This window comes from Eleutherodactylus coqui, chromosome 2 (assembly GCF_035609145.1).
Source record: "Eleutherodactylus coqui strain aEleCoq1 chromosome 2, aEleCoq1.hap1, whole genome shotgun sequence".
Lineage (NCBI taxonomy): Eukaryota > Metazoa > Chordata > Amphibia > Anura > Eleutherodactylidae > Eleutherodactylus > Eleutherodactylus coqui.
This window is the reverse complement of record NC_089838.1, coordinates 196513699-196540774: the sequence shown is the minus strand read 5'-3', so window position 1 is coordinate 196540774 and position 27076 is coordinate 196513699. Positions and strand designations below refer to the sequence as shown.

Below are 27076 nucleotides of genomic sequence, written 5' to 3'. Positions count from 1 at the left end.
AAAGTGGGGAGGAAAAAACAAAAAAGGAAAAAATAGACCGCGTTTTTAAAGCTAACATCCAGCTGCAGCTTTTTTGGAACAAAAAACTCCAGATTGTATTTTTTTATTTTTTTTTTTCTGGCCATGTTCAGACAGCAAAGTAGATAAGATTTTCTAAAAGATCATTCATGTTCTCTGAAAAAAATCCCACTAATTCAGTGGGTGAATTGGCCTTCCTGCCGCACCTCAAGCTACGCTGCAGATGTTCTGTGCGAATGTCACAATTTACAATAAAAAGGGTAACCTCTGTGGCAAATCTCCAGCAGCCATTCTCCACCAAAATCTGCTGCAGATTTTCCATTGTAGAAAATCTAGAGAGGAGCCACAGAATGTGAACATACCCTATGGCTAACGTCACATGCCGTGAACCCCACCCCCATATCGTGCTCTCCACCATGTGAATTCCCCGAGGATGCGCGGTATCTTCGTGTCAAAACAGCATTGTATCACTTCAGGGAGGAAGCAATCCTGTGCTGCGGATATCGCATCACATGCACCTAGCACGAGGTGCGATGCCGCCACCAGCCCCACTGAGAACAATGGGCGCTGCGATGCGAGAGCAGTCACAAGATGGCACATGCTGCGATTTGTTTCCCACGTAGCATTGCCCAGTAGGAAAACATCGCTCATGTGTATGACCCAATTCAAGAGAATGGGGTTCATAGTTGTGCGTCTTGCAACGCACAAATCTCGCACAATTTTGATGCCATGTGGATGCGTGAAAAACGCCTTGCATCACTTCTGTGAAATGGCGCTCCTCAGGCGGGTGTTTTAGGTGCGTCAGAGGATCGCAGGTGTTTCCCACTGATTTCAATGTGAAACCTCGCATGCACATCACACGGCATAAGATGTATCCTACTGTCCCGTGTTCAATGGGCAATGTGTACTGAGGAACACCAAAAGATAGGACATGCAGCTATTTTTCTACTTCGCATCGCTTTGCGGGATAAAATCGCTCATGTAATTGACACCATTCAAAGGAATGGAGTTCACATTTGCACGTCTCACAACGCACAAAACCCACGCTCGTGTGCATGTAGCCCCACTGTTAGAGTGAGAGAAAGCGCTGCCATGTACGATCGTCTTAGCTGCTTTATTATATTGACAGAAGGAGTTGACTTTGCATAATAGAAAGCACATTTTCAGAAGGCCACAGCTTTCATACAGTGATTTAACCCTGTGAGTGCTTTGCAAAAGTTGTCACCTGAAGCTATGATGATTTTCATGGTAATCCATTTTCAGGAGTGTCAGACATGGCCTATGCTAGCCCGCGAGCCGGCAGCAAGTCTTTCAGTTTAAATGCTCTACACGAGCGCTGGCTACTGTCAGTGTAAAATTCTAAGTACAGCACCAATCAGGCCCACCCCACTTGCCCCGCTGCCGGCGATAAGAAGAAAAAAACACCACACAGAGGTCTGGTATCATTCCTCACACGGGACATGGCTCTGCGCTTGCCGTGCTTTATTACAGATTACATGAGATCTTATACCCTTTGTCCCATCCCCACTAGGGGGTGATGGGCTCATAACCATATATGGGAAGTCCGGATTTCCGGCCTGAGACAGTGAAAACAGCCGTTATCTTGCTACGGCGCCTCTGGCTTATGTACAGAAAATCACGTATTCAATTAACTCCAGTGCAAAGAATCACCCACTCAATTCTAAGAAAACGGCCAAGCATGCATTCTCCATATATGGGAAGTCCGGATTTCCGGCCTGGGACAGTGAAAGTTATGTACATTTGAACATCTTGATATCTTTCTTCTGGGAAAACGGCCAAGTACACGCGTCCTTCGTCCGATTCTTCTTTGCTGTGTTTAAGATACATTTTGTTCAAGATACATTTTGTCTTGCAAGGCCTTTGGAATATCTGATGTAAGGCGACAGATTAAGTTTTTTCTCATTTGGAATTGAATAGAACTTGCATATAGGTATAAAGCATAAAAAAACATATGGCAATATATATATATATCCTCACACTACCTTAGTGGTGAAGTCCGCGCTCGTGCTATCGTTTAAAAGACTGTCAGTACGTGTAAAAGGGACATAAAGTCTGTGGTTTTCAATTCATCTGGCTTCCAAAGCATCCCAGTATGCCAAACCACGGCAGACGAGGGTGAGGACCCCACTGGAGGATGGTGCAGTAACAGGCTGATGCAGGAATGATCCTTCACAAGTTTACTCCCTGAAGGGTAAACCGCTTAAGGGTTACAAGTCACAGCGGGTACAACCCTTAATGGTTACAGTCTCTTGATGTACAGAGCAGGGTTGCTGGCAGTAGCAATGGAAGTCTCGGGCAGTTGCCATTACTAACAGGAACTCTCTCTTGACATTGGCCACGGTGTAACTTCAGGAAACCTTCTCAGGACCACTGCAGATGGTCCACACTAGGCAGTTGCATGGCTTCTTAGACTGGATCATAGCAGGCCTGGACTAGCAATCTGCCCAATAGGCCACACTGCCTGATGACTCCGTGGGATGCCTGGCTGCCTATCCTGGCATAACACTGGGGGAAACTTACTAAGCCCAATGTTTCTGATGCCAGGCTTCGTATAATTTCCCCAGGTGTGGCTCTTCATCCCCGGCAGCTCCATGCGCCTTCACAATTCTGGGATAATTCATCCCAGTTTCTGGAGTAAATTATACATAAATTCCTACTTCAAGGCTGCCACTTTTCCTGAAAGTGGCGAGGCTGGTGCAGAAGTCTGAAAGGTCACAATTGTGTACATGCAGCCCTTGCACCAAATTTTGCCAATTTTCTATGCCAGTTTCCTGGCATAAAGCCTTCTGTAAATGTCCCTCTTTGTGTTCTTGACTTTTACTAATTCTGGCACAGGGCACATGTGGGTTTCTTGGCTTCCTCCAGAGGTACCTGATGGTGGCGACATTCTGTGTGGACAAAGCTAACCCTGCCTGGAATGAGATTGTTAGCTCCACCTTCTGCTGTTTCCGCCTGCCATTCTTCCTCCAGTCTTGCTCAGCATTCGCTGCCGTTCCTCCAATTCTGCCCATGCCTGCCACCGTTTCTTCAGTTGTGCCATACATTATTGCAGAAACCTATGCCAGCTCAGAGCTGGCATTGATTTGCATGTGGCACAGAGGTGCCACCAGATGCAACAAATGTATTGAGGTTTGTGCCTCTTAATACATGGATTCCAGGAACACTAGCTCACACTTTACTTAGACCAGGGTATGGAATAGCTAAGTAAATGTGCCGCGGTGTTTAGTATTTATTTCTGTCTGACAGCTGCGGCGGACGTTCTTGGAGTGTCCCCCATTGTTGTCAGTGGGAGACCTTGCATCACATGCGCGTAACGTGGGGTGATGCTATCGCCAGCCCTTTTGAAAATAATGGATGGTGTTATGTGAGAGCTGCCGGGCAGGTATGTTGTGGTGCCTGGCGCTGCCGGGCGGGTATGTTGTGGTGCCTGGCGCTGCCGGGCGGGTATGTTGTGGTGCCTGGCGCTGCCGGGCGGGTATGTGGTGGTGCCTGGCGCTGCCGGGCGGGTATGTGGTGGTGCCTGGCGCTGCTGGGCGGGTATGTGGTGGTGCCTGGCGCTGCCGGGCGGGTATGTGGTGGTGCCTGGCGCTGCCGGGCGGGTATGCTGGGCTGCTGGAGTAAATGTCGCAGTGTTATGGTATCTGGTGGGCACTACAGAGAGTGGTATTTGACACTACATGGTAGTAGTTATTCTCCAGTGAGGTCTTGGCATCACCATGGACGGGTTAGTGAGGCCCGAGGAGACACATTTTGAGAAGCCCTGATCTATGCAATTGATGCAATGATTCACCTCTGACCACGCTCACTCTTCTCGCTCCTGGGCTTCTCTTCAACCCTAAGAGGTAAGCAAAATTTGTCGCAGCGTGCCTCTAATTTTCCCCAATGTAGGCAGGTTAGAAGGGGCAACTATTGGAGGTAACTATGCGCGCCGGTGGAGGCTGTGCGACAGCGCTGCTTTGGGTCATAGTCTCAGAGTTCGTCTAGGACTAGAATAAAATGGGACTTGCTGTTTTTCAGAAACAGCGCCACATCTGGGGCCTGGCTGTGCCTGGTACTGCCATTGAGCTGCGGGCCCTTGGGTTGGGGCTGAGATACGATACAGGACAGGCCTGTATACAGAATGTGATACAACTCGTTCTGTCCGAGGCTGGACACCATATATACTGTGTATACGGGAAGCATCCGCCGTGCTGCAGCAGAGCCTCCCTTGTGTCATCATTACGCCAGCTTGTAGTCCTGCACCACAGCGCACGGGGCTCGTTCACACGCTGCGCATTTATACCATATGCCTCGTCTGTCAGCCGCTCCTGCGGGTTTCTGTGCGCAGTACATATTTATGCAGAAGGGCCCACGTGGCTTTTCCTGCATGTTCATTGCGTATTTATATCAAGGCAATAGGGCCGGCCCCGGATTTTTTTTTCACACGATTGAACATCGCATGAAAAAATCCGCTCATGTGAACGAACCGACAGCAATGAGCGCCGGTCACTGAGGAGCAAATACTTGTGAACGAGCCCCTAGACCACACTGCTCTGCCGGGCAGACACGGAGCGTGTCACATGATAGCTGTAGCCTAACCCCCGCCTCTCCCGTGGTAAAACCCTCGCCCATAGGGCGGTTACTCACGTGACCCTGTGTCCTGGATGCGTCACGTCATGTAGGCGGGATTACTCGTCACCACGGCAACCATTCCACGCTAAGCAACCGTCATAGCTAAGGCAGCAGTGCTGCGTCCCGAAGGAAGAGCCATAACCAAACCACCGGAGACACCGAGCCTGGAGCGCCGCCTGGTGAGCAGCTGCACTCACATTCTACCACTACAGAATGGCGCCTGTCTTCCCCAGTTATCAGTCACAAAGCGCACACTGGAGTATCTGCCCTGTTCTCGTGGGTGTCGCTGTGTGCCCCCCACCAGCTCTTCTCACTGTGTGCCCCCCACCAGCTCTTCTCGCTGTGTGCCCCCACCGGCCCCTAGTCACTGTGTGGCCCCACCGGCCCCGTCTCGCTGTGTGGCCCCACCGGCCCCGTCTGGCTGTGTGCCCCTGGTGACTGACACTGACATTTGATGCCCAACTTAATTGCAGAACATCTTGAAACTGTTCCTTGAGTTCCCTGTAATGGTATCCATAGTGGTAAGCTGGCACCTGAGTGTCCTAGGAGCGGAGGATCCGGGTGACATAGTGCCATGTAATACTGCAGTTCTAGAAGGAGCCTTACTATGGCTTCTCCTCAGGATAGGTTATCAATAGTTGATCAGCAGGGGTCTGCTGCCCGGGATCTGCGCCAATCATCTGATCCTCCGGCCCGCTCTCAGCCAACCAGACATCTGCATTGGGGTTGGAGGCTGAAGTGTAATAGAAGGCTTCACAATGCTTTCCTTTAGACTTTTGTCCCCTCATTGCAGTCCTAGCAGGAAGCATACCATGTTTCCCTGAAAATAGGACACTGTCTTATATTAAATTTTGCCCCAAAAAGAGGCACAGTGTCTTATTTTTGGAAGGAAGGGGCGCATACTCGCCTCGCAGTTGGCCTCTGCGTCCCCGCAATGATCTCCCAGGTGCTGTGGCAGGCTGCTGTGTAATCCTCCCCGCTGTCAGAGGATTCTCTCTCTCTGGTAAACGGGGCTTTGAGTTCCCCCGGCTTCAGCAAGTGAGCGCTGTGATTGGATTGAGTGCCTGACAATCAGAGCCGGTGCTCTATGAACCAATATCAGCTAATCAGTGATGTCATTCACTGAACGGCTGTGAATAATCGAGTGCCGGCTCTGATTGGCTGGCACTCAGTCCAATCACAGCGCTCACTTGCTGAAGAAGGGGGAACTCAAAGCCCCGTTTACCAGAGAGAGAATCCTCTGACAGTGGGGAGGATTACACAGCAGCCTGCTGCAGCGCCTGGAAGATCATTGCGGGGACACAGGCGCCGGCTGTGAGGTGAGCATTACATTTTTTTCACATTGTGTATCTAGGGCTTATTTTCCAAGCCCCCCAGAAATGAAGGTAGGGCTTATTATTGGGGTAGGTCCTATTTTCAAGGAATCGCGGTAATAGAAGGCATCACGCCTATTCTAATCAATGGGAACGAAGCATTTTATAACACGTTTGGACCCGCCCCCAATGCGGATGTCTGGCTTGGGTGCACCGACAGCAGGACGGAGGGTCTGACCCCTGCCAATCAACTATGGATGACCTATTCTGGGGAAACAGAAATGTGAGCACTCTGGCCACTATGGATATTGTGTTGCTATGCAGAGTTTTAAACACAGGTCAACGGGAAGAAAATCAGGCGGCGGCAGCTGCGAATGCGGCCCTGCACAACAAAAAACTATATATTTATCACAAACTAGTACCAGATGAATAAATGAGACATTGTGCCACTCGGCTATGTAAATAAAGTGTACTATCTGCACCAACATCATCCTAGCAAGTAGGCCGCAGAATCCCACTGCGATCGGCTCTTGATACCTTGGTCATTCATTTTTTCCGACTGAAACTCCTGGCCTCTTTTTCCTCAGATGATCATGTGATCTCAGTTCTGACTAGCTCAGATCATGGAATCATAGACTGGTAGAGCTGGAAGGGACCTCCAGGGTCATCGGGTCCAACCCCCTGCTCAGGGCAGGATCACTAAATCATCCCAGACTGATGTCTGTCCAGCCTTTGTTTGAACACTTCCATTGAAGGAAAACTCGCCACCTCCTGTGGTAACCTGTTCCACTCATTGATCACCCGCACTGTCAGAAAGTTTTTTTTCTAATATCTAATCTTTGTCTCCTCCCTTTCAGTTTCATCCCATTGATTCTAGTCTTGTACAAATGAGAATAGGGCTGATCCCTCTGCACTGTGACAGCCCTTCAGATGTTTGTAGATAGCTATTAAGTCTCACAGCTATTAAGTAGACACATTTTGAGAAGCCCTGATCTATGAGATGGATGCAATGATTCACCTCTGACCACGCTCACTCTTCTCGCTCCTGGGCTTCTCTTCAAAGCTAAGAGTTAAGCAGAATTTGTCGCAGCGTGCCTCTAATTTTCCCCAATGTAGGCAGGTTAGAAGGGGCAACTAGTGTAGATAATTGTTTGCGCACTGGTGGAGGCTGTGCGGCAGCGCTGCTTTGGGTTGTAGTCTCAGAGTTCGTCTAGGACTATAATAAAATAGGGCTTGCTGTTTTCCCAGAAACAGTGCCACATCTGGGGCCTGGCTGTGCCTGGTACTGCCGTTCCGTTGCGGGCCCTTGGGGTGGGGCTGAGATACGATACAGGACAGACCTGTATACAGAATGTGATACCACTTGTTCTGTCAGAGGCTGGACACCATATATACTGTGTATATGGGAAGCATCCGCCGTGCTGCAGCAGAGCCTCCCTCGTGTCCTTATTATTCCAGCTTCTAGTCCTGTGCGACAGCACACGGGGCTCATAATCTCATAGACTGGTAGAGTTGGATGGGACCCCCACGGTCACCAGGTCCAACCTCCTGCTCAGTGCAGGATTCACTAAATCATCCCAGACAGATGTTTGTCCAGCCTTTGTTTGAAGACTTCCATTAAAGGAGAACTCACCACCTCCCATGGTAACCTGTTCCACTAATTAATCACCCTCACTGTCATAAAGTCTTTTCTAATATCTAATCTGTGTCTCCTCCCTTTCAGTTTCATCCCATTGCTTCTAGTCTTTCCTTGTGCAAATGAGAATAGGGCTGATCCCTCTGCACTGTCACAGCCCTTCAGATATTTGTAGACAGCTATTAAGTCTCCTCTCAGCCTTCTTTTTTGCAAACATTCCCAGATCCTTTAACTGTTCCCCATAGGACATCATTTGCAGACCGCTCACCATCCTGGTAGCTCTTCTCTGAACTTGTTTCAGTTTGTCATTGTCTTTTTTAAATCCGGCTGCCTTGAACTGGGTACAGTATTCCAGATGAGGTCTGACTAAGGGCTCCTACACACTGGCAATTGCGATATCGCCGCGGCAAAATTGCAACTTTTTTGAGCGTCAGAGCTGCTTTTTCTCGCAAAATCATGACCGCCATTTGCAATTTTCACACGCATTTTTTCCACGCAATTTTGCTGCAATTTTGCCCCAAAACACGTAAGTCAATAGCACTTTGTAAAGTTTGAAACGTGTCACATTGCACAAAAATCGCACGTTTGTGCTTTGCGATGTAATAAAAAGAGGCTCCATAGGGAAACATGGAAAAAAAAAAAGTGCAGTAAGATAGGACACGCCACATTGCATGAGTGAAAACAGCTCAAATGTGAAGGAAACCATTGAAAATCATTGGTTTCATAATTCTGCATTTTCACTCACTCTCACATTGCTCAAAAAACATGCGATTTTATTGCCAGTGTGAAAGCCCCCTAAAGAAGAGTAGAGGGGGATAATTACCTCATGTGGTCTAGGCTCTATGCTTCTCTTTATACATCCCATAATTGTGTTTGCCTATTTTGTTGCTGCATCACCTTGTTGACTCATGTTCAGTCTGTGATCCATGAGTATTATCACTATGCTTGATGCTATTACATGCTCCTACCACTGAAGCTGCCTGCAGTGGGATACAGAGTGGTAGCACCAAGGGGAAAATCTAGCCAATGGTAGAACAAGAAATTTAAAAAACATAAAATTGTTACAAAAATATAAAAAATATGGGGCATAAGAGCATTGACCACAATGCATTAAAATCATTGTATTTTACGCTGCCCATACAATGTACAGGGCTCACACTACATGCAAACGCAGAGAAATAGAGCATGCTACAATCCTCTTGCGTATCGATTTGCAGTGTTCACACTGCAAGAAACAGAGTCAATGAAAGTCAATGGGCTTTTACTATTTACCGCATATGACACGTCCGTGCAACGCACACATGATATGCGGTGAAAACATGGTTAGGGGCATGAGCCCTAATACACAGTGAATGGAGCCCATTGACTTCAATGGATTTATTCACATGTGCACAAGCCCACGATCCAGCGATGTTTTTTATGCTGACTGAAAGTCAGCGATAAGAACCTGTGAATGAATGGGGAGCGATTTTTATTTTTTGCATTTACACTGCACGATTTGAACGAATTTTGAGCGATAATCATCCCGTGTAAATGGCCCATAAGTGTAGTGTTAGCTGTTAGTATATCAGTGTAGTTAGCAAAGTGTGATCAGTGTGTCAGTCAGTGTAGTGTTAGTTTAGTCAGAGTAGTTAGTGTAGTGTCTGATCCTGTCAGTGTAGTATCAGCATATCCGTCAGTGTAAAAAAAAAAAAAAAAACACAAAAAACCAAAAATAGTTCCTGCAGTGTTCCCGTTCCATAGTCACCCATCTTATGGTCAGTGTAGGGCAATGTCTGGTTAGTCAGGGTATCTGTCTGTGTTTAAAAGAAAAAGTGCCTGCTGTGTTCTCAACCCCGTCCCTTGGTCATCCCACCTCAGTGATTTCTCAGTGCCCTGCCATCACCCACCCAATAAAGTTTTTGGGGGCCTTTTTGGGTGCATAATACATCTACATATAGTATGGCGTCTGAGCCACACTCAGCTAGTGAGGAGGACCCAACTTTTCTGTCTTTATCCTCTTCATCATCAGGCAAGTCTGAACCCCCTGTATCCTTGAAAATGCATCCAAGGACTGCTACTTTAGAGGACCCCAGTTCATCTAATGCTCAGTGGATTACCCGAGAAAACTTCAGACCCCAGAACCCTGATTAATATAACAGGGGTCTGAGGGGTGGACTTTTTAAAGTTTTTTTTTTTTTTTTTTTTTTTTTTTTCTTTTTCGGATGATTTTATTGCCCACACTGCTACCCAAACCAGTTTTTATGCCAAGAATTTCATCTGAAAAAACCCCAACTCCAGTTTTGCAAAACCTAACCGGTGGATCAGAAATTACAAATTTTGGCGTATTGTATTATGTATGGGGCTAGTTAAGAAGCCGAGCATTAGGGCCTGCTGGAGCACAGATATGTTATACCACACCCCAATGTTCCACATGGCTATAAGGACTCATTTTGAATCAATAATAAAATTCCTGTATTATACTGACCGTACGCACTGCCCACCCAGCGATGACCCCAATTATGATCACTTATATAAAATCAGACTGGTAATAGAGCATTTTAATGCTATGTTTGTGCAGCAACCGAGACACAAGGCCCACGCTGAGGAGCTGACGGGGTAGAGATGGCACTTGTCACGGTGGCTCTACCAGACTCCTCCCCGGAGGGACACACGGAACTCCACCAAAGCACCGCTAGGCCTCTTCCAGGCAATGCTGGGTCAGCTGTTATCTGTATAGGTGTAGTGGACTGTAGACGTTGTCACTCGTGACGCCACCGTTCCTTCTCACCGATTTTGGCTTTTTAGCGGTAGAAATAAAGAGAGTCCACACACGATTTAACTTCAGAAAACTCAATCACTGGGAACGGACAGTGACTGGCAAACTTTACTTCAGGCTTTGCAAAATACAGCTTACTCGCTCGAGCAGATAAGGACAGCTTTAGCAGACGGTCAGGGAGGAGGACACAGAATCTGTAAAGCATCACTCCTGGACACACACACTCCGAGATGCAGACTACCACCAGAGGGGGACCAACACTCCGCAGACACTCACTTGTTACTTAATGAATGACGACTGCACGGCGGACTCCTTTTTCTTTCTCTCACTCTTCTCAGAGGCGGTTCCTGGAATTGGGAACGTCAGGATACCTTTCTTCTGCTTCCATCACTTCACCACAGGAGGGTTGAAGGTACCCCCATGCAGCCGGAACTCTCACTCCACTTCAAACCCTTGAAGATGATGAAAGACTAACCACTTGTAGCTCTCAATCACTAATATTTATAGCATTCAATCATCACGTGACTAGACAGACTTGTTACTTTTCCAGACATATCCCAGCCACCTGCAGACATTAACCTCTTACATGCTGCAGATCTGCAATACACATAACAGCAGACAAGACACTTTGCACCGTGCATCCACATAAAAGACATGACATGTATGCCCATTATGGAGGGGCCACATATATAGACTTCAGGCCACTACATTTGCCCAAGCATAAACCCCTGAAAATCATTTCTGTAGACGAATCCCTGGTACATTTCAAAGGGAGGCTTCGATTCCCCAGTAAGAGGGCACGGTATGGCGTCAAAATGTATGAGCTGTGTGGGGGTACACCCATAAGTTTCGGATTAAGGCCTCCTGTACACGAGCGGATTTGCATTGCGAAATCCGGAACAGGATTCTGCCTCTAAATTCTGCGGCAAATCCAGCCCATAGCATGCAATGGCAAATTGCGATTTCCTGCCCACGAGCGGAAAATGATTGCGATTTTCCACTCACGGGGGAGATATCGCAGCATGCTGCGATTTTGTGCGGGCTACGCACGTCTGGCTTTCATTGAAGTCAATGGAAGCCGTCTGTCCCATGACCATTCTGAAATCAGCATTGCAGAATGGTTGCGGCAGCCGTGTCATCACCGTAGCGACGGTGTGGCGTCCTCTGTACTGCGCATCGGCTGGCACATCAGCAGCAAAAGAGAAAACTGCGGGCATCAGGTCGAATTCCGCTGCAGGAGAAATTGCGTAACACATCAAGGGGTGTTTTCCATCTTATTGCCCCTACATATTCCTGGAAAAATTAACATTTTTTGTTTTCAAATTAAAATGTTAAAAAAATTCATAAAACACTTGTGGGGTCAAAACGCTCACTTATACCTCTCGATGAATTCACCGAGAGGTCTGGTTTCCAAAATGGGGTCACTTCTTGGGGGTTTCAAATGTACACTGCTTATTCACGGACCAAAATCTAGGTGTAAATGAGCCCTTAGAGTTTTAGTATAAGGCAGCAAGCATTCTATGTCTATAGTCTCCTGATATGTAAGGCCATACGAACTGCATTACATGGAAACCTAAGTATAGAGGTGGGGGTTAATACATTGGCTGTTGCTATGCAACATTCCCTGTAAGTACATATTTTTAGGTTAAAAAATACATAGAACTCATTACTGTTAATGAACATTCGGAAGGAGTGGATTATATACAGGATAAAATAATATCCACCTTTTCCCTGTCATGCTTGATATACTGTGTACAAGGATGCTGATCACTGAAATATATGGTGGGTAGAATGTGCTTTAATGCTAAGCAATTTGCCTTTATTTTCGCTCTTTATTTCCTTATACAATCGATCTCATGATAATTGCACAATCCAAGTTGAACTATTGAATTTAAAATAAAATTGCTTCTATTTTGTATCAATTTTATACTTTTCATATTTTTTTCAGTTTTTTTATAGGAATGGAAATCTAGCCATTGTTCAAGGTGCTTTAGGCTAAGAAGAATGGTAATAAGACAAGTTTATTTGTATTTACTAACTTACTTATAGGCGTTTTATTCTATATATATATATATATATATAGCTAAAATCGTGAACCGCTAGTGAGTAACACTCAGCTTAATGCACTGGGAGGAGAAGGATTCCCTTTTTTCAAATATGTTGTAATCATAAGTCCAATTTATTTTAAATATAGGATATCTTATTTAAAAATGTTTTATGGCAAAATGATCACAGTTCATGGAAAAAGAAGCCAATATGGGGTAATGGGCAGTAAAAATGTTCAAAATATTTTCCACTTTTGTACAAGATAATACCCCATAGGAATCCAGGCCTTTTCCCAGTCATCGCATCCAAGAAATTAAGAAATAAAATACAATTTAAAGACTGGTATCACTACAACTAGTTTAGGAAAATATCACATTGTTAATCCCGCATGATTAATTCCGTCAGAAGAAAAAACACACAATTGCAGTATTGTGCTCTTTTGGTCACTCCATCTCCAAGAAAAAATGGAATAAAAAGCTATTAAGAAGTGTTATGTTCCCTAAAATAGTGCCATTACAAACGACAGGATGCCGCGCAAGTAATGAGCCCTCCCACAGCCCAATCAGTGGAAGAATGAAGAAGTTACAGTTGTTAAATGATTGTGACAATTTAATTTAATTGACAGCAATTTATTTTTAAAGGTATCTTATTTTCTTAATTATTATCATAAAAATTATATTCCGCACATGGATTTCCACTGCGGAAACCATTTGCAGGAGATCACGGATATATGCACTGCGGATCATCCGTGTGGAAAAAAATCCACAACCCCACCTCCCAGCCTTTTCACCACCTCCCTAATTGATTTTAACCTCCAAATCCGCAGTGCATCTACAATTGTATTTGCAGATGCACTGCGGATCATCCGCACCCATTGACTTCTATTGAGCCCGTCTGCACGGAATCCGCAGTAAAATGGAGCATGCTGAGATTTGTTTTCTGCACCAAATGGTCCGCAAATCAAATCTGCATGCTTAAATTCAGTTGCGGTTGCCAATGCCTCCCTATGGGCACTTTGAATTGCGGAACTTCCGCACAGGTGACCCATGTGGATTCCGCAAATCAAATCCGCCCGTGGACACTGGGCCTTAGGCCATTTCAATGGGGCAAATTGTGCGGATTTCCCAATGCTGAATCAGTGTAAAGAAGTGATATATCATATCTTTTTTTCTGCAATACGGATTTGAAATCCGTGAATGGAAACGTACATCTGGTATAAGGCTTGATTTTCATTCAAATGAATCAGACACTTATTTGTGCAGATTTTGTAGCAGATTTGATTCCATATTAGATCTGCTGAAAATCTGCCATATATTATCCAGTTTATAACTAATATTATAAGATATTAAGAATGTTTCAACATGACACACTAGAACGTTGTCCTGGATGGGCAGGATTTTAAGTTTCATACATAAGATTGTTTTAGTAAAATGAGCAAAGTACTATGACAATAATTGTAGTGGAGAGCACCTAGTAGTATGGCTTAAGGCCATGCACTAATTATACTGATCGTGCACTGGTTGTGTGCCATCAATGCTCTGCATGTAGCCAATACAACTACAGGTGATGTGTCAGGCTAAAGTAACTCATATCCAATGGTCATGTGACTGCACAAATAGTTTTGGAGTTGTACACATACCATGTTAGGTTTATTATGAGTGACAGCATTGGATTGGATATTGAGAGTGGGGGACTGACGTAGGATTTGTAAAGGAAGTGAATTTGTAAGCTACTTATATTATTCAATCTTGGTCAACTAATTTAGAGGGGCTTTCATAGTTATATATTTTTTCTCTTAAATATGTTGGCCATGCAGAAATACAATAAACCATCTTATATCATCCCTCGTGGCGCTCTGTTCATCCCACTGCCGCTCTGTTTACTGGTTGAAGTTAGACTGTTGATGGGATGTCACATGCTGCTGCAACCAATCACAGACCTCACAGATCGACTGCTGAGGTATGTGATTGGTTGCAGCAGCCCTTGATGTTCCATTCACTGGCTGACTCTGCAGCTTGCTAACAGACCTGGTGGGGAGAACACTTAGGCAGCAGATTACCGGGAGGGGTGAGTATTTTATTTTTTTCTGCATGGCCAATTTAACATTCGTTCAGGCTGTGGGAACAGCGACCTACACGATCGCAACCTCTTTAAGGCTGAAAGGGAAGGTAAAACGATCGGACACTGAGATCATAAAACACATGAAATCAGGCATTTGACGCGACACCTGATGGAATTAAAACAAGATAAAGCGGCCAAATGCTTACCAATGTACTAACACAACAAGGTAGATGTAATACAAATTAATACAAGATATTAGTATTTTGGGCAAAATACATAAACTCACAACTCACTCGTCAAGAGTCCTTGTTGTCTTGTGAGTCCCTACTCTAACAAGACAACTGCACCACAAGAACGGAACCCTGCCTACAAGCGGGGCGATCATCCCAATAAGGACAACCCTACTGTGGAACCTAGGGAAACCCGTCTCACCCAAGATAAAAAAGAGGCTAAGAGGCAGAAAACACAAGACAGGGACAGAACAAGTACAAACACAGCAACTACACACAGGACATAGTTCACACAAGGCATCTGCACACCTACAGCCAAGACAAGGCAAGGCCCTAGCGCCCACCTACCAATAGATTAAGGAGATAAGACAAGGCTCAGGCATCCGCCCACCAACGAACGGGTAGGACAAACAAACATGGATCTGGCGTCCGACTACCAATCGGATGGGTGGATCAGACATATGACAAAGTTCAGACATAGGACATCAGACAAAAAACAAAAACTACATGCATGCAGACCACAAACCATACGGACAGAAGCAGACATAAGAAAATAAACAAAGATCTGTACATAATTATCAATACCTTCAGAAAGGTTGTTGATACAGGGATTATTCTGATTGCCAGATTGGAATCAGGAAGGAATTTTTTTCCCCTTAAATGGGGAAAATTGGCTTTTACCTCATTAGCGTTTTTTTGTCTTCCTCTGGATCAATATTGGGAGGTAATAAACTGAACTAGATGGACATGTGTCTTTTTCTGCCTTACATGCTATGTTCTTACCGTGTTTCCCCCCAAAATAAGACCCTGTCTTATATAAATTTTTGCCTTAAAAGAGGCACTAGGGCTTATTTTTTTTTTTTGGGGGGGGGGGGGGTCCTTATTATACTTACCTAGCAGGCTCAGTCCAGGTCCCCCATGCTCCTCTTCATAGCTTTGATGCGCACTTCACCGCAGTCCTCAGGGCTCGTACAATATCACTTCCTGTTTGGAGGATTCATAAATCCCACCTCCAGGAAATGATGGCTGTGATTGGTTCCTCGACCACGCCTTAGCCAATTAATACAGCACTGGATGAACTAATCTCAGCCATCACATTGGTTCATCCAGCTCTGCATTGATTGGCTGAGCAGCAGTTGATGAACCATTCACAGCCATCACTTCCTGGAGGCAGGATTTATGAACTAAAGAAGCGGCGACTCAGCCAATTTATACACCCCACTTCTGTGAAGCGATGGCTGTGATTGGTTCTTCGAGCTCAACCAATCAGTGCAGCGCTCGAAGAACCAATTACAGCCATTGCATTGGTTCTCGAGCGCTGCTCAGCCAATCAATGCAGCGCTCGATAAACCAATCAGAGCCACCACTTATTGGAGGCGGGATTTACAAATCCCGTAACCAGGAAGCGATCTTCTGTCAGCAGCCGAGAACTTAAAGCAAGCATGCTGAACCTCCGGAGAGCAGCGGGAGTACCTAAACCGTGCCTTCTAGGTAATCTATTGCTTTTTTATGTAATCTAGCTAGGGCTTATTTTTGAGGTAGGACTTATATTTCAAATCTCCCCAAAAATCCCGAAAAATCAGGATAGGGCTTATTTTCAGGGAAACATGGTATGTTATGCTACATCATGCATCCTACCACCCAGATTCAGTTAGGAGATGTAAAGGTATATGAATGCCCAACACCTTTTAATAAGAGGGGCTGATATTTATGTGCACAGATTGATGATGATTGGCTGCTTGGAACAATCCATACAAAGCCAGCCAGATTAACCACACCTGCAACAGTGTGCTTCTGGAAACGCATAGAACCACAGGTCCCAGGAGCACAATGTGACAGCCAACATATTTAAGAGAAGCAAATGTAGCTCGGCAAACCCCATTAAGTGTGCATTAAAAGTCTTCATATGACTACTTCAGAGTTGTGAAGTGCTACAATAGATTATAATAGTCATCTTTTTAATACTGTGTAATTATATATACTTTTTCAGCCAAAGAAAAGTGCCAAATCCAAGGGCTCAGCAAAATCCAACCGCAAAGGAAAGAAGTCAAAGAAATCAAAGAAAAGTAAAGAACCTAAACCTGAGGTGGACATTCTCAGTCCAGCCGCCATGCTCAATGCCTACTATATCTCCCATAATGCTGTGGACTGCTTGGAATTTCGAGGATTTAGTTGGTCTGGCGCGCCAAAAAAGAAAGGGAAGAAGGGAAAGAAAAAGAAAAAGAAATAGTGTGCACTAATGACTAAAACATCTCATGAGCATTTAGTGCCAAATACTAGAACCCTATGCCTAGAGGAATTAGCTGTTAATATTAATGCCCCCAATTTTTTGAGAACTACCTGAGAACATTAAAAATGTGGGGAATTACCAAACTATGCATAGCTGTAAATGTGTGACTTAACATCAATATAATGATATAAAGACAATCTACCATAAGTGGAAAAAAATGATTTCAGTGAATGAGTAAAGACAAAAAAGGAGTGAAAACCAATGCTCTAAAACTTTTAATATGTGTGGCTGCACCAACATATCGAACCTCTCTCAGAATGTGGGGCTGTCCGCACCTCAGGCAATCTGCTACCTTCACTGGGGGAAGGCACAGCCAGATGTACACTTGTAGTACCGTACTACAGGATGGCCATTCACATGAATGGCTGTCCTGTAAAACCAGGTTAGCAGAAAGTTCACCAGAACAGAAGCCACACTTAGGATCTTTTCAGACTACATTGATTGCATCCTAGTTTCCGTCTTCTATGCTGAAAACTGCATAAGGATGGAAACCAGGACAGAACCATATGGGTTAATATTAGAGATGAGCGAACGTACTCGTCCGAGCTTGATACTCGTTCGAGTGTTAGCGTGTTCGAGATGCTCGTTACTCGAGACGAGTACCACGCGATGTTCGAGTTACTTTCACTTTCATCTTTGAGACGTTAGCGCGCTTTTCTGGCCAATAGAAAGACAGGGAAGGCATTACAACTTCCCCCTGCAATGTTCAAGCCCTATACCACCCCCCTGCAGTGAGTGGCTGGCGAGATCAGGTGTCACCCGAGTATATAAATCGGCCCCTCCCGCGGCTCGGCACAGATGCATTCTGACATAGATCAGGGAAAGTGCTGTCTTGCTGGAGTTGCTATAGGGAGAGTGTTAGGAGTTATTTTAGGCTTCAAGAACCCCAACGGTCCTTCTTAGGGGCACATCTAACCGTGTGCAGTACTGTGGAGGCTGCTTTTTGCAGTGTTGCACTTTTTTTTTTTTTGTATATCGGCCGTGCAGAGCATTGCGTCCTGCAGTAATTTTACATTGTCCAGGGCCAGTAGTGGTGAGGCAGGGACAGAAGACATATTTAGTGTATATAGGCAGTGGGCCTTTCCAAAAACATTTGGGAAAAAAAATCTATTTGGGCTGCCTGTGACCGTCCTCAGTGTACTGGGTCTCTGCTGGGGGTAGTTGTCCTAATTCATACGCAGCCAGCTAAGTGTTACAGCAGGCTTTCGCAAAATTCTTTCCTGGCTCTGCTGTGCGTTCCGTAAGCGAAGTCAGCCTCCAACCACAGGCCAATAAGCGGCACATTTAATTACAGCGTTCTGTTTCTGCACTACTGGTAATACAGCATGCTGAGGGGTAGGGGTAGGCCTAGAGGACGTGGACGCGGGCGAGGACGCGAAGGCCCAAGTCAGGGTGTGGGCACAGGCCGAGCCAGTGCGGTGGCCAGGGGTAGAGGCAGGGCCAGACCGAATAATCCACCAACTGTTTCCCAAAGCGCCCCCTCGCGCCATGCCACCCTGCAGAGGCCAAGGTGCTCTAAGGTGTGGCAGTTTTTCACAGAGACGCCTGACGACCGACGAACAGTGGTGTGCAACCTTTGTCGCGCCAAGATCAGCTGGGGAGCCACCACCACCAGCATGCGCAGGCATATGATGGCCAAGCACCCCACAAGGTGGGACGAAGGCCGTTCACCGCCTCCGGTTTGCACCACTGCCTCTCCCCCTGTGCCCCAACCTGCCACTGAGATCCAACCCCCCTCTGAGGACACAGGCACGAGTGCCTACCCGCCTGCACCCACACCCTCACCTCCGCTGTCCTCGGCCCCATCCAGCAATGTCTCTCAGCGCAGCGTCCAGACGTCGCTAGTGCAACTGTTTGAGCGCAAGCGCAAGTACGCCGCCACGCACCCGCACGCTCAAGCGTTAAATGTGCACATAGCCAAATTGATCAGCCTGGAGATGCTGCCGTATAGACTTGTGGAAACGGAGGCTTTCAAAAGCATGATGGCGGCGGCGGCCCCGCGCTACTCGGTTCCCAGTCGCCACTACTTTTCCCGATGTGCCGTCCCAGCCCTGCACGACCACGTCTCCCGCAACATTGTACGCGCCCTCACCAACGCGGTTACTGCCAAGGTCCACTTAACAACGGACAGGTGGACAAGCACAGGCGGGCAGGGCCACTATATCTCCCTGATGGCACATTGGGTGAATTTAGTGGAGGCTGGGACAGAGTCAGAGCCTGGGACCGCTCACGTCCTACCCACCCCCAGAATTGCGGGCCCCAGCTCAGTGCTGGTATCTGCGGCGGTGTATGCTTCCTCCACTAAACCACCCTCCTCCTCCTCCAACGCAACCTCTGTCTCGCAATCAAGATGTGTCAGCAGCAGCACGTCGCCAGCAGTCGGTGTCGCGCGGCGTGGCAGCACAGCGGTGGGCAAGCGTCAGCAGGCCGTGCTGAAACTACTCAGCTTAGGAGAGAAGAGGCACACGGCCCACGAACTGCTGCAGGGTCTGACAGAGCAGACCGACCGCTGGCTTGCGCCGCTGAGCCTCCAACCGGGCATGGTCGTGTGTGACAACGGCCGTAACCTGGTGGCGGCTCTGCAGCTCGGCAGCCTCACGCACGTGCCATGCCTGGCCCATGTCTTTAATTTGGTGGTTCAGCGCTTTCTGAAAAGCTACCCACACTTGTCATACCTGCTCGGAAAGGTGCGCCGGGTCAGCGCACATTTCCGCAAGTCCAAGACGGACGCTGCCACCCTGCGGACCCTGCAACATCGGTTTAATCCGCCAGTGCACCGACTGCTGTGCGACGTGCCCACACGGTGGAACTCTACGCTCCACATGTTGGCCAGACTCTATGAGCAGTGTAGAGCTATAGTGGAATACAAACTCCAACATGGGCGGCGTAGTGGGAGTCAGCCTCCTCAATTCTTTACAGAAGAGTGGGCCTGGTTGGCAGCCATCTGCCAGGTCCTTGGAAACTTTGAGGAGTCTACCCAGATGGTGAGCGGGGATGCTGCAATCATTAGCGTCACCATTCCTCTGCTATGCCTCTTGAGAAGTTCCCTGCAAAGCATAAAGGCAGACGCTTTGCACTCGGAAACGGAGGCGGGGGAAGACAGTATGTCGCTGGATAGTCTGAGCACCCTCATGTCTATATCTCAGCGCGTTGAGGAGGAGGGGGAGGAGCATGAAGAGGAGGGGGAAGAGACAGCTTGGCCCACTGCTGAGGGTACCCGTGCTGCTTGACTGTCATCCTTTCAGCGTGTATGGCCTGAGGAGGAGGAGGAGGATCCTGAAAGTGATCTTCCTAGTGAGGACAGCCATGTGTTGCGTACAGGTACCCTGGCACACATGGCTGACTTCATGTTAGGATGCCTTTCTCAAGACCCTCGCGTTACACGCATTCTGGCCACTATGGATTACTGGGTGTACACACTGCTCGACCCACGCTATAAGGAGAACCTGCCCACTCTCATTCCCGAAGAGGAAAGGGGTTCGAGAGTGATGCTATACCACAGGACCCTGGCGGACAAACTGATGGTAACATTCCCATCCGACAGCGCTAGTGGCAGAAGGTGCAGTTCCGAGGGCCAGGTAGCAGGGGAGGCGCAGAGATCAGGCAGCATGTACAGCACAGGCAGGGGAACATTCTCCAATGCCTTTGCCAGCTTTATGGCTCCCCAGCAAGACTGTGTCACCGCTCCCCAGTCAAGGCTGAGTTGGCGGGAGCACTGTAAAAGGATGGTGAGGGAGTACGTAGCCGATCGCACGACCGTCCTCCGTGACATATCTGCCCCCTACAACTACTGGGTGTCGAAGCTGGACACGTGGCCTGAACTCGCACTGTATGCCCTGGAGGTGCTTGCTTGTCCTGCGGCTAGCGTCTTGTCAGAGAGGGTGTTTAGTGCGGCTGGGGGAATCATCACAGATAAGCGTACCCGCCTGTCAACCGACAGTGCCGACAGGCTTACACTCATCAAGATGAACAAAGCCTGGATTTCCCCAGACTTCTCTTCTCCACAAGCGGAGAGCAGCGATACCTAAACAATACGTAGGCTGCACCCGCGGATGTAAGCATCGTTCTCTATCACCATCAAAAACGGGGACCTTTTTGCTTTATCAATCTGTGTATTCTATTCATCCTCCTCCTCCTGCTCCTCCTCCTGAAACCTGACGTAATCACGCCGAACGGGCAATTTTTCTTAGGCCCACAAGGCTCAGTCATATAATTTTTGTAAACCATTTTTATACGTTTCAATGCTCATTAAAGCGTTGAAACTTTCACCTGAACCAATTTTTATTTTAACTGGGCTGCCTCCAGGCCTAGTTACCAATTAAGCCACATTAACCAAAGCGATTAATGGGTTTCACCTGCCCTCTTGGTTGGGCATGGGCAATCTGAGGTACATTAGTACTGTTGGTACACCAATTTTTTGGGGCCCTCGCCTACAATGTAATCCAATTAATTTTTTGCCCACCTGCATTAAAGCTGACGTTACATCAGCTGTGCTGGGCACTGCAATGGGATATATTTATGTACCGCCAGTGGCTTCCTGGGACCCACCCATGCTGTCGGTCCACATGGACTTCCCATTAGGGAGATGTACGTGCCTGTGTATACTTATAAAAAACTCAAGCCTGACTGGGGCATGCAGTTTGGGCCGAAGCCCACCTGCATTTAATCTGACGTTAGCTCTGCTGTCCAGGGCACTGCAATGGGATACATTTATGTACAGCCGGTGGGTTCCAGGGAGCCACCCATGCTGTGGGTGCACACGGAATTCCCATTGCGGAGTTGTACCTGCCTGTGACTATTTATAAAAAAACGCAGTCTGACTGGGGCATGCAGACACCTTGACAGAATGAATAGTGTGTGGCACATAGGTTCCCCATTGCTATGCCCACGTGTGCAGCTCCTGATGGAGGTGGCACAGGATTATATTTCTCATTGCTTCTGTACAGCATTGTGGGCTATCACCCCACCCCTTTTAAAGAGGGTCGCTGCCTAGCCATGCCAACCCTCTGCAGTGTGTGCCTGCGGTTCCTCCTCATGGCAGACGCACTTATAAATAGACATGAGGGTGGTGTGGCATGAGGGCAGCTGAAGGCTGCGCCAGGGACACTTTGGTGTGCGCTGTGGACACTGCGTCGTGCAGGGGGGGGGGGGGGTGGCAGCATGTAAATCAGGAGAAGTGGCAGCGGAGTGTCATCCAGGCAGGGATTGTGCTCTGTTGGAGGTAGTGTGGTGCTTAGCTAAGGTATGCATTGCTAATGAGGGCTTTTCAGAAGTAAAAGTTGTTGGGAGGGGGGGGGCACTCTTGCCGCTATTGTGGCTTAATAGTGGGACCTGTGAACTTGAGATGCAGCCCAACATGTAGCCCCTCGCCTGCCCTATCCTTTGCTGTGTTGTTCCCATCACTTTCTTGAATTGCCCAGATTTTCACAAATGGAAACCTTAGCGAGCATCGGCGATATACAAAAATGCTTGAGTCGCCCATTGACTTCAATGGGGTTCGTTACTCGAAACGAACCCTCGAGCATCGCGATAATTTCGTCCCGAGTAACGAGCACCCGAGCATTTTGGTGCTCGCTCATCTCTAGTTAATATGTGAAAAGGAGGTTTAAATGTTTTGTTTTTTTTATAAAAGCTATAAGACAAGAGAGAGGAGACAATAAAGAAAAAGGAAAAGATTATACATGGGAATGAGATAAATCTGAATTATCAGTAAGAATACAAAATAGAATACGCATTAAAACCTTTTCTTTGTACGAAAACAAGTTTATTAGAGAAACTCTTTTTGTATAAGTTGTTACCGCAAAGACAGTGGAAGTAGAAATGTACATCCATGTTTGTAATCTATGAAAATGCAAATAAAAAAGAGTTTACAAAAAAAATATGTGAAAAGGAGGTTCTTTGGCGTCCACCTCACATTATTGACATTCCTGTCAGTGTTTTAACCACTTAAGGACCAAGCACCGTAAATTTACGGCGTTTAGTCCTGGGCTTTAATCCCAGACAATAGCAAAAATACTGCGTGGGATTAAAGCATCTGCTCCTGGATTCAAGCAGGAGCAGGTCAGATCCTCAGCTGTCAGACACAGCCAAGGACCCAGAGGAGAAGGGAGAAGCATTTTTTAACAGCTTCTGCCTTCTTTCCAGGCTACATAACGCTCAATGAGCACCATCTACGAAAAATGGAAAGCGGAAGTGTTAGTTCCGCTATGCATCCAGTGATCACGTAACCGCCAAGTGCCCTCTGTCACAGCAAAGCTACAGGTTCCTAGTGGACTCTGATCAGCTCTGTTACCGTAGTAACTGATGTCACTACGAGGGGATGTTTTACCCTTTAACTTGGACTCGTATGGATGCTCTGGCTACAGTGGAAAAGTGTGAGGAAAAAAAAAAGTGAATGTCCCCCACAGGTCTTATATAATTTCATAGGGAGGAGGTCATAGATATTAAAATAATAGTAACAAAAATAAGGTAAAAAATTACAGAATAAAATTTAAAAAAGAAAATGACCCACCGTCGACACCAACCAAATCCATAGCGATATGCGCCCTGTAATCCAAAATTATATATTAAAACGTCCAAAACAAAATTAGGAACCATACTTTATTTTTAAAATTAATCTATTTATACTAAAATAAACAGCTATAAATAAAAAAAACAAAAACTTTTTTTTAGCTTTATACCCCGAAAAAATGGAGTACGCGGATGCACTGCAGATCTTCCGCACGGGGAAAAAAACGCAAGCCCAAAGTGACTGCCTTCCCCCTCTTGCCCACCTCCCTGCTTGGTCTGCAAGCAACCAGAGAGGTACCTGCCTAAAAATCCACAATGCATCTGCAATTGAATTGCGGATCGCTTACTTTCATAAAGATTAATGGAGCCCATCCGAGTGGAATCTGCGGTAAAATGGAGCGTTCTGCGATTTCCTTTCCGCACGTGGCATCCGCAAATAGATCTGCATTTACAGCATGTTTGTACCAGAAATATCTAGCGTGGTCCACATCGATATTTCTATAATTTTTAACCGTCTCAGACATAGCAGCCACAGCATACAAAATACCCCTAGACAGGTAACATGGTGATAATCGGGTGGACAGAACTAGAGTTATTACCTGCCTTTCAGTGAAGGTCTAGTCTGGATCAGATACAGGCAGTTTAGCAGTTGGAAATCAGCTCACATCTGTAGATTTTACATAAAGCAATCTTACCGTGTTCTGTAGATTTTTGGGCCCCTGAGTTCCGCATGCTATCTGCCGGTCTCTATACGTTCCAGGCTCTGACCTCACAGATCCACCTGCCCACCCAGGGACGCCACTGAGCTGGACATTGGTTTTCTCCAGCAGGTTTCGGGGTATTTTGTAGCTTCCAAATTGTATAGTGTGCACACATCATCGACCAGATCAGACACAAGCTATCAGTCTCATATCCAAAATGGCTCTCTGGGCAGAAACACCCAGACGGCCCCTTTTATTGTAAAGCATAACACCTGCCCTTTAATGGGCGCACAACAGATTACATCAGTAACATATAGAATTCTCATTTGTCGGATCATATAGAATCCCCCCTCCTTCCTGCCCACCTTCTCTCAAGTCCAATATATAAGCAAGTCTTTGTCTTACGTGCTTTAAGTTTTGAGCACATGTTTGTATCTCTTCGTTGAAGAAGATTCTGTGTGGGGGATGGGGAAGGACTGGGAAAACACTCAAGATGAACACAAGCAATAACATATAACACTGTGATTTAACTCTTTCCTTATGCAGCAGAGTTCCACATTAGGCTGAAGTCACAAAACACATATCTTTTCACCATTGTCCAGCAATTACTATAATGAAATTATGCAGTCATTAGCCTCTAAGAGTTAAAGTCACTACAGCTGCGTAATACCTTTAGTACAAATCAATAGACATTTTACACTGACTAATCATCATGTCTATCACAATACGCTGTAATGCGCAGTACAATTTTGTCGCCAAGTGTAGCAGTATGCCAGGGCAATGCAGGCTCAAGTGCTGTAAAATGCTGCGTGACTCCTGCAATGTTTTACACTTATGGCCATATTAGCTCGGCCTAGGGCCAGACTCACACAGGCGGACCGGAGTCTGCATGTGGGAGGCCCACAGCGTTTTCCGTTTGGCAGCCCGGACGACGACCCCGTGTACCTTATTTTCTCTGTAATACAAATTCCGCTTTTCGAATCCGCCCGTGTGAGCTCGGCCTAAGTTTTAGCAGTTGTTGCGCAGCAAATAATTAAAACAAGAAAAACACACACAAAGAGTGTTCTGTTGTATCTTGTCTTCACCAGAAGAATGGGTGGAGACAAGCTGCACGCCCACAACTTCACTGGCTGGGCCGGAGAATCCGCTGGTCTGTGCTCTAGCTCCGCTGTCATAATTTCTGCGGCGACCTTCTTCCCTTCCAGCTTCAGCAGTATAAGTCCCCCCCCCCCCCATCCTCCTCATCCATTGCATTTCCCCGCTGTCAATATCCCCTGGCGGCAGCCCCGTCAATTCAGCACCGCTGTGGGCTTGTAGGTCCTCAATGATACTTCCCCCGGCGACCTTCCCTGTCGGCGCTGTAATTCCCCCCTTCCCTGCATTCCTCCCGCTGTCACTGCCGCCGGCGCTCTGCCTTCTTCTCCCATCCCTGCTCCGGCGAAGTTGGTCACCACTGTCAGTCTCCTCGCCGACACTGCATAATGCTTGCAATATGTGACGGCACCGAGGAGGCTGACAGTCCAGGAGTCGGGAAGGGAACAAGGGAGAGCGTCACTGGCCCACGGCTCTCTGCTTTCTTCTCCCGTCCCTGCTCCGGCGCAGTCTAGTGCAGAAGCCGGTAAGTGCACAAGGGAGAGCAGCCGGTGGGTCAGTGGCACAACGAGGCAGAAGGAGAAATAATGGAAACCCATTCTACGGCCCAGCCAATGAAGTTGTGGGTGTTGGTTGTGGGCATGCAGCTTGTCTCCATCCATTCTTCTTGTGGAGACAAGATACAACTGTACCCACAAAGAGATGTATGCAGATTTATTTATTTTTTGTTACTGAGGCTGACAGAAGGCTCTTTATTTAAGGGTGCGTTCACACGACAGTATTGTGGGTTTCGGTTGCGTTATTAAGCTGCGAAAAAACGCAGCGTGTGCGCACGAGTGCTTGTTTTTTTTGCAGTATACGTAATACAGTATATCGGCACGTAAAGATAGAACATGTCACATTTGTTTTTTTTACACAATTATAATGTGCCTTGAAAATACGCAAATGTTCATGGGAATTACGTGAATAAAAAAAATGGCAGAAATATGCAGTGAATATATGCTTGTGTGGATGAGCCCTTTATACGGAGGCCAATCCGTAACTGTAGTAACGGCCTGTGATCTTGGTGCTTACTTGCTATCAGTTGTTCAGCTTGCCCTTAGTATGAAAAGACTGACAGACTGTGAAAATAAAGAACTAAACTCCCCATTATGTTTTGGAAGCAGCCAGCTAGTACTAGAGCAAAGTGTGACCTTCTCCTAATGGCCGCCTCAGCAGGCCGCTACGTGCACTAGGCTGAGCCGTGACGTCATGACGCTATTGACGCAGCTCCAGCTCTGGCCGTGTGTAGCGTGGGCTCCCGCAGCCATTGCAGCTCAGAGAGGTCCTCGCTTGAGTGTCACGGCGCAGGCTCGCTGTAGCGCAGCCGCTCTGAGGTGAGTGCCCTACCGCGCAATCTCCAGCTATCTCAGCCCTGCTGGCGCAGCCGCAACACGGAGCTCGGGCTCCGGGGCTCAGCCAGCAGCTCCGCCCCGCACAGCGCTGGCCGGGGATAACTGCGGGAAGTGGGGTGCCGGCAGACGGCTAAGGCATTAGGAAAAGGCGGGGAGGAGGCTGCAGGCCTGACTAGGCCCCTATGCAGGCTCTCATTTATTGGGGTGGATGCGGGAAGCGGCCGGGTGTGCGGGCCGGGCGGGCTGTCCCGTATGGATGGCGGGCGGCTCATTAGCTGCTGCCGCCGCTGCATCAGCCGGACGCGCAGGCTGGGGATTAACCCCTTGTGTGACCATAAGTGCCAGTGACTGCAGCCCGTCCATCACCCGCTGCGGCTGCTAGGCGGCCCGTCCAT

General features: G+C 47.2%; 2 protein-coding genes across 8 annotated transcripts in view; both read left to right on the top strand.

Moving 5' to 3' along the window:
* Positions 1–3393: 3393 nt before the first annotated feature.
* SMKR1 (small lysine rich protein 1) lies at positions 3394–17067 on the top strand. Its single transcript, XM_066589322.1, has 3 exons — positions 3394–3421; positions 4741–4829; positions 16685–17067. Exons 1-3 carry the CDS (start codon positions 3394–3396, stop codon positions 16922–16924), a joined length of 357 nt encoding a protein of 118 aa, XP_066445419.1. The 3' UTR covers positions 16925–17067.
* Positions 17068–26561: 9494 nt separating this feature from the next.
* The window catches only part of NRF1 (nuclear respiratory factor 1), a 60200-nt gene continuing 59685 nt past the window's right edge, over positions 26562–27076 (top strand). For 6 of the 7 annotated variants that reach the window (XM_066592163.1, XM_066592160.1, XM_066592162.1 and 3 more), the window contains exon 1: positions 26578–26663. The gene's annotated coding sequence lies outside the window, so the exon portion shown is untranslated. Of the gene's footprint in view, positions 26664–27076 lie in introns of all 7 variants that reach the window. The other variant, XM_066592164.1, reaches the window with a different exon arrangement.

Excerpts from the sequence above, each read along its gene's own strand:
- SMKR1 (XM_066589322.1), top strand. The coding sequence starts at position 3,394 with ATGGTGTTATGTGAGAGCTGCCGGGCAG. Across the intron at positions 3,422-4,740 it reads ATGTGAGAGCTGCCGGGCAG|CAACCGTCATAGCTAAGGCA; the intron begins GTATGTTGTGGT and ends TTCCACGCTAAG. Across the intron at positions 4,830-16,684 it reads CGAGCCTGGAGCGCCGCCTG|CCAAAGAAAAGTGCCAAATC; the intron begins GTGAGCAGCTGC and ends ATACTTTTTCAG.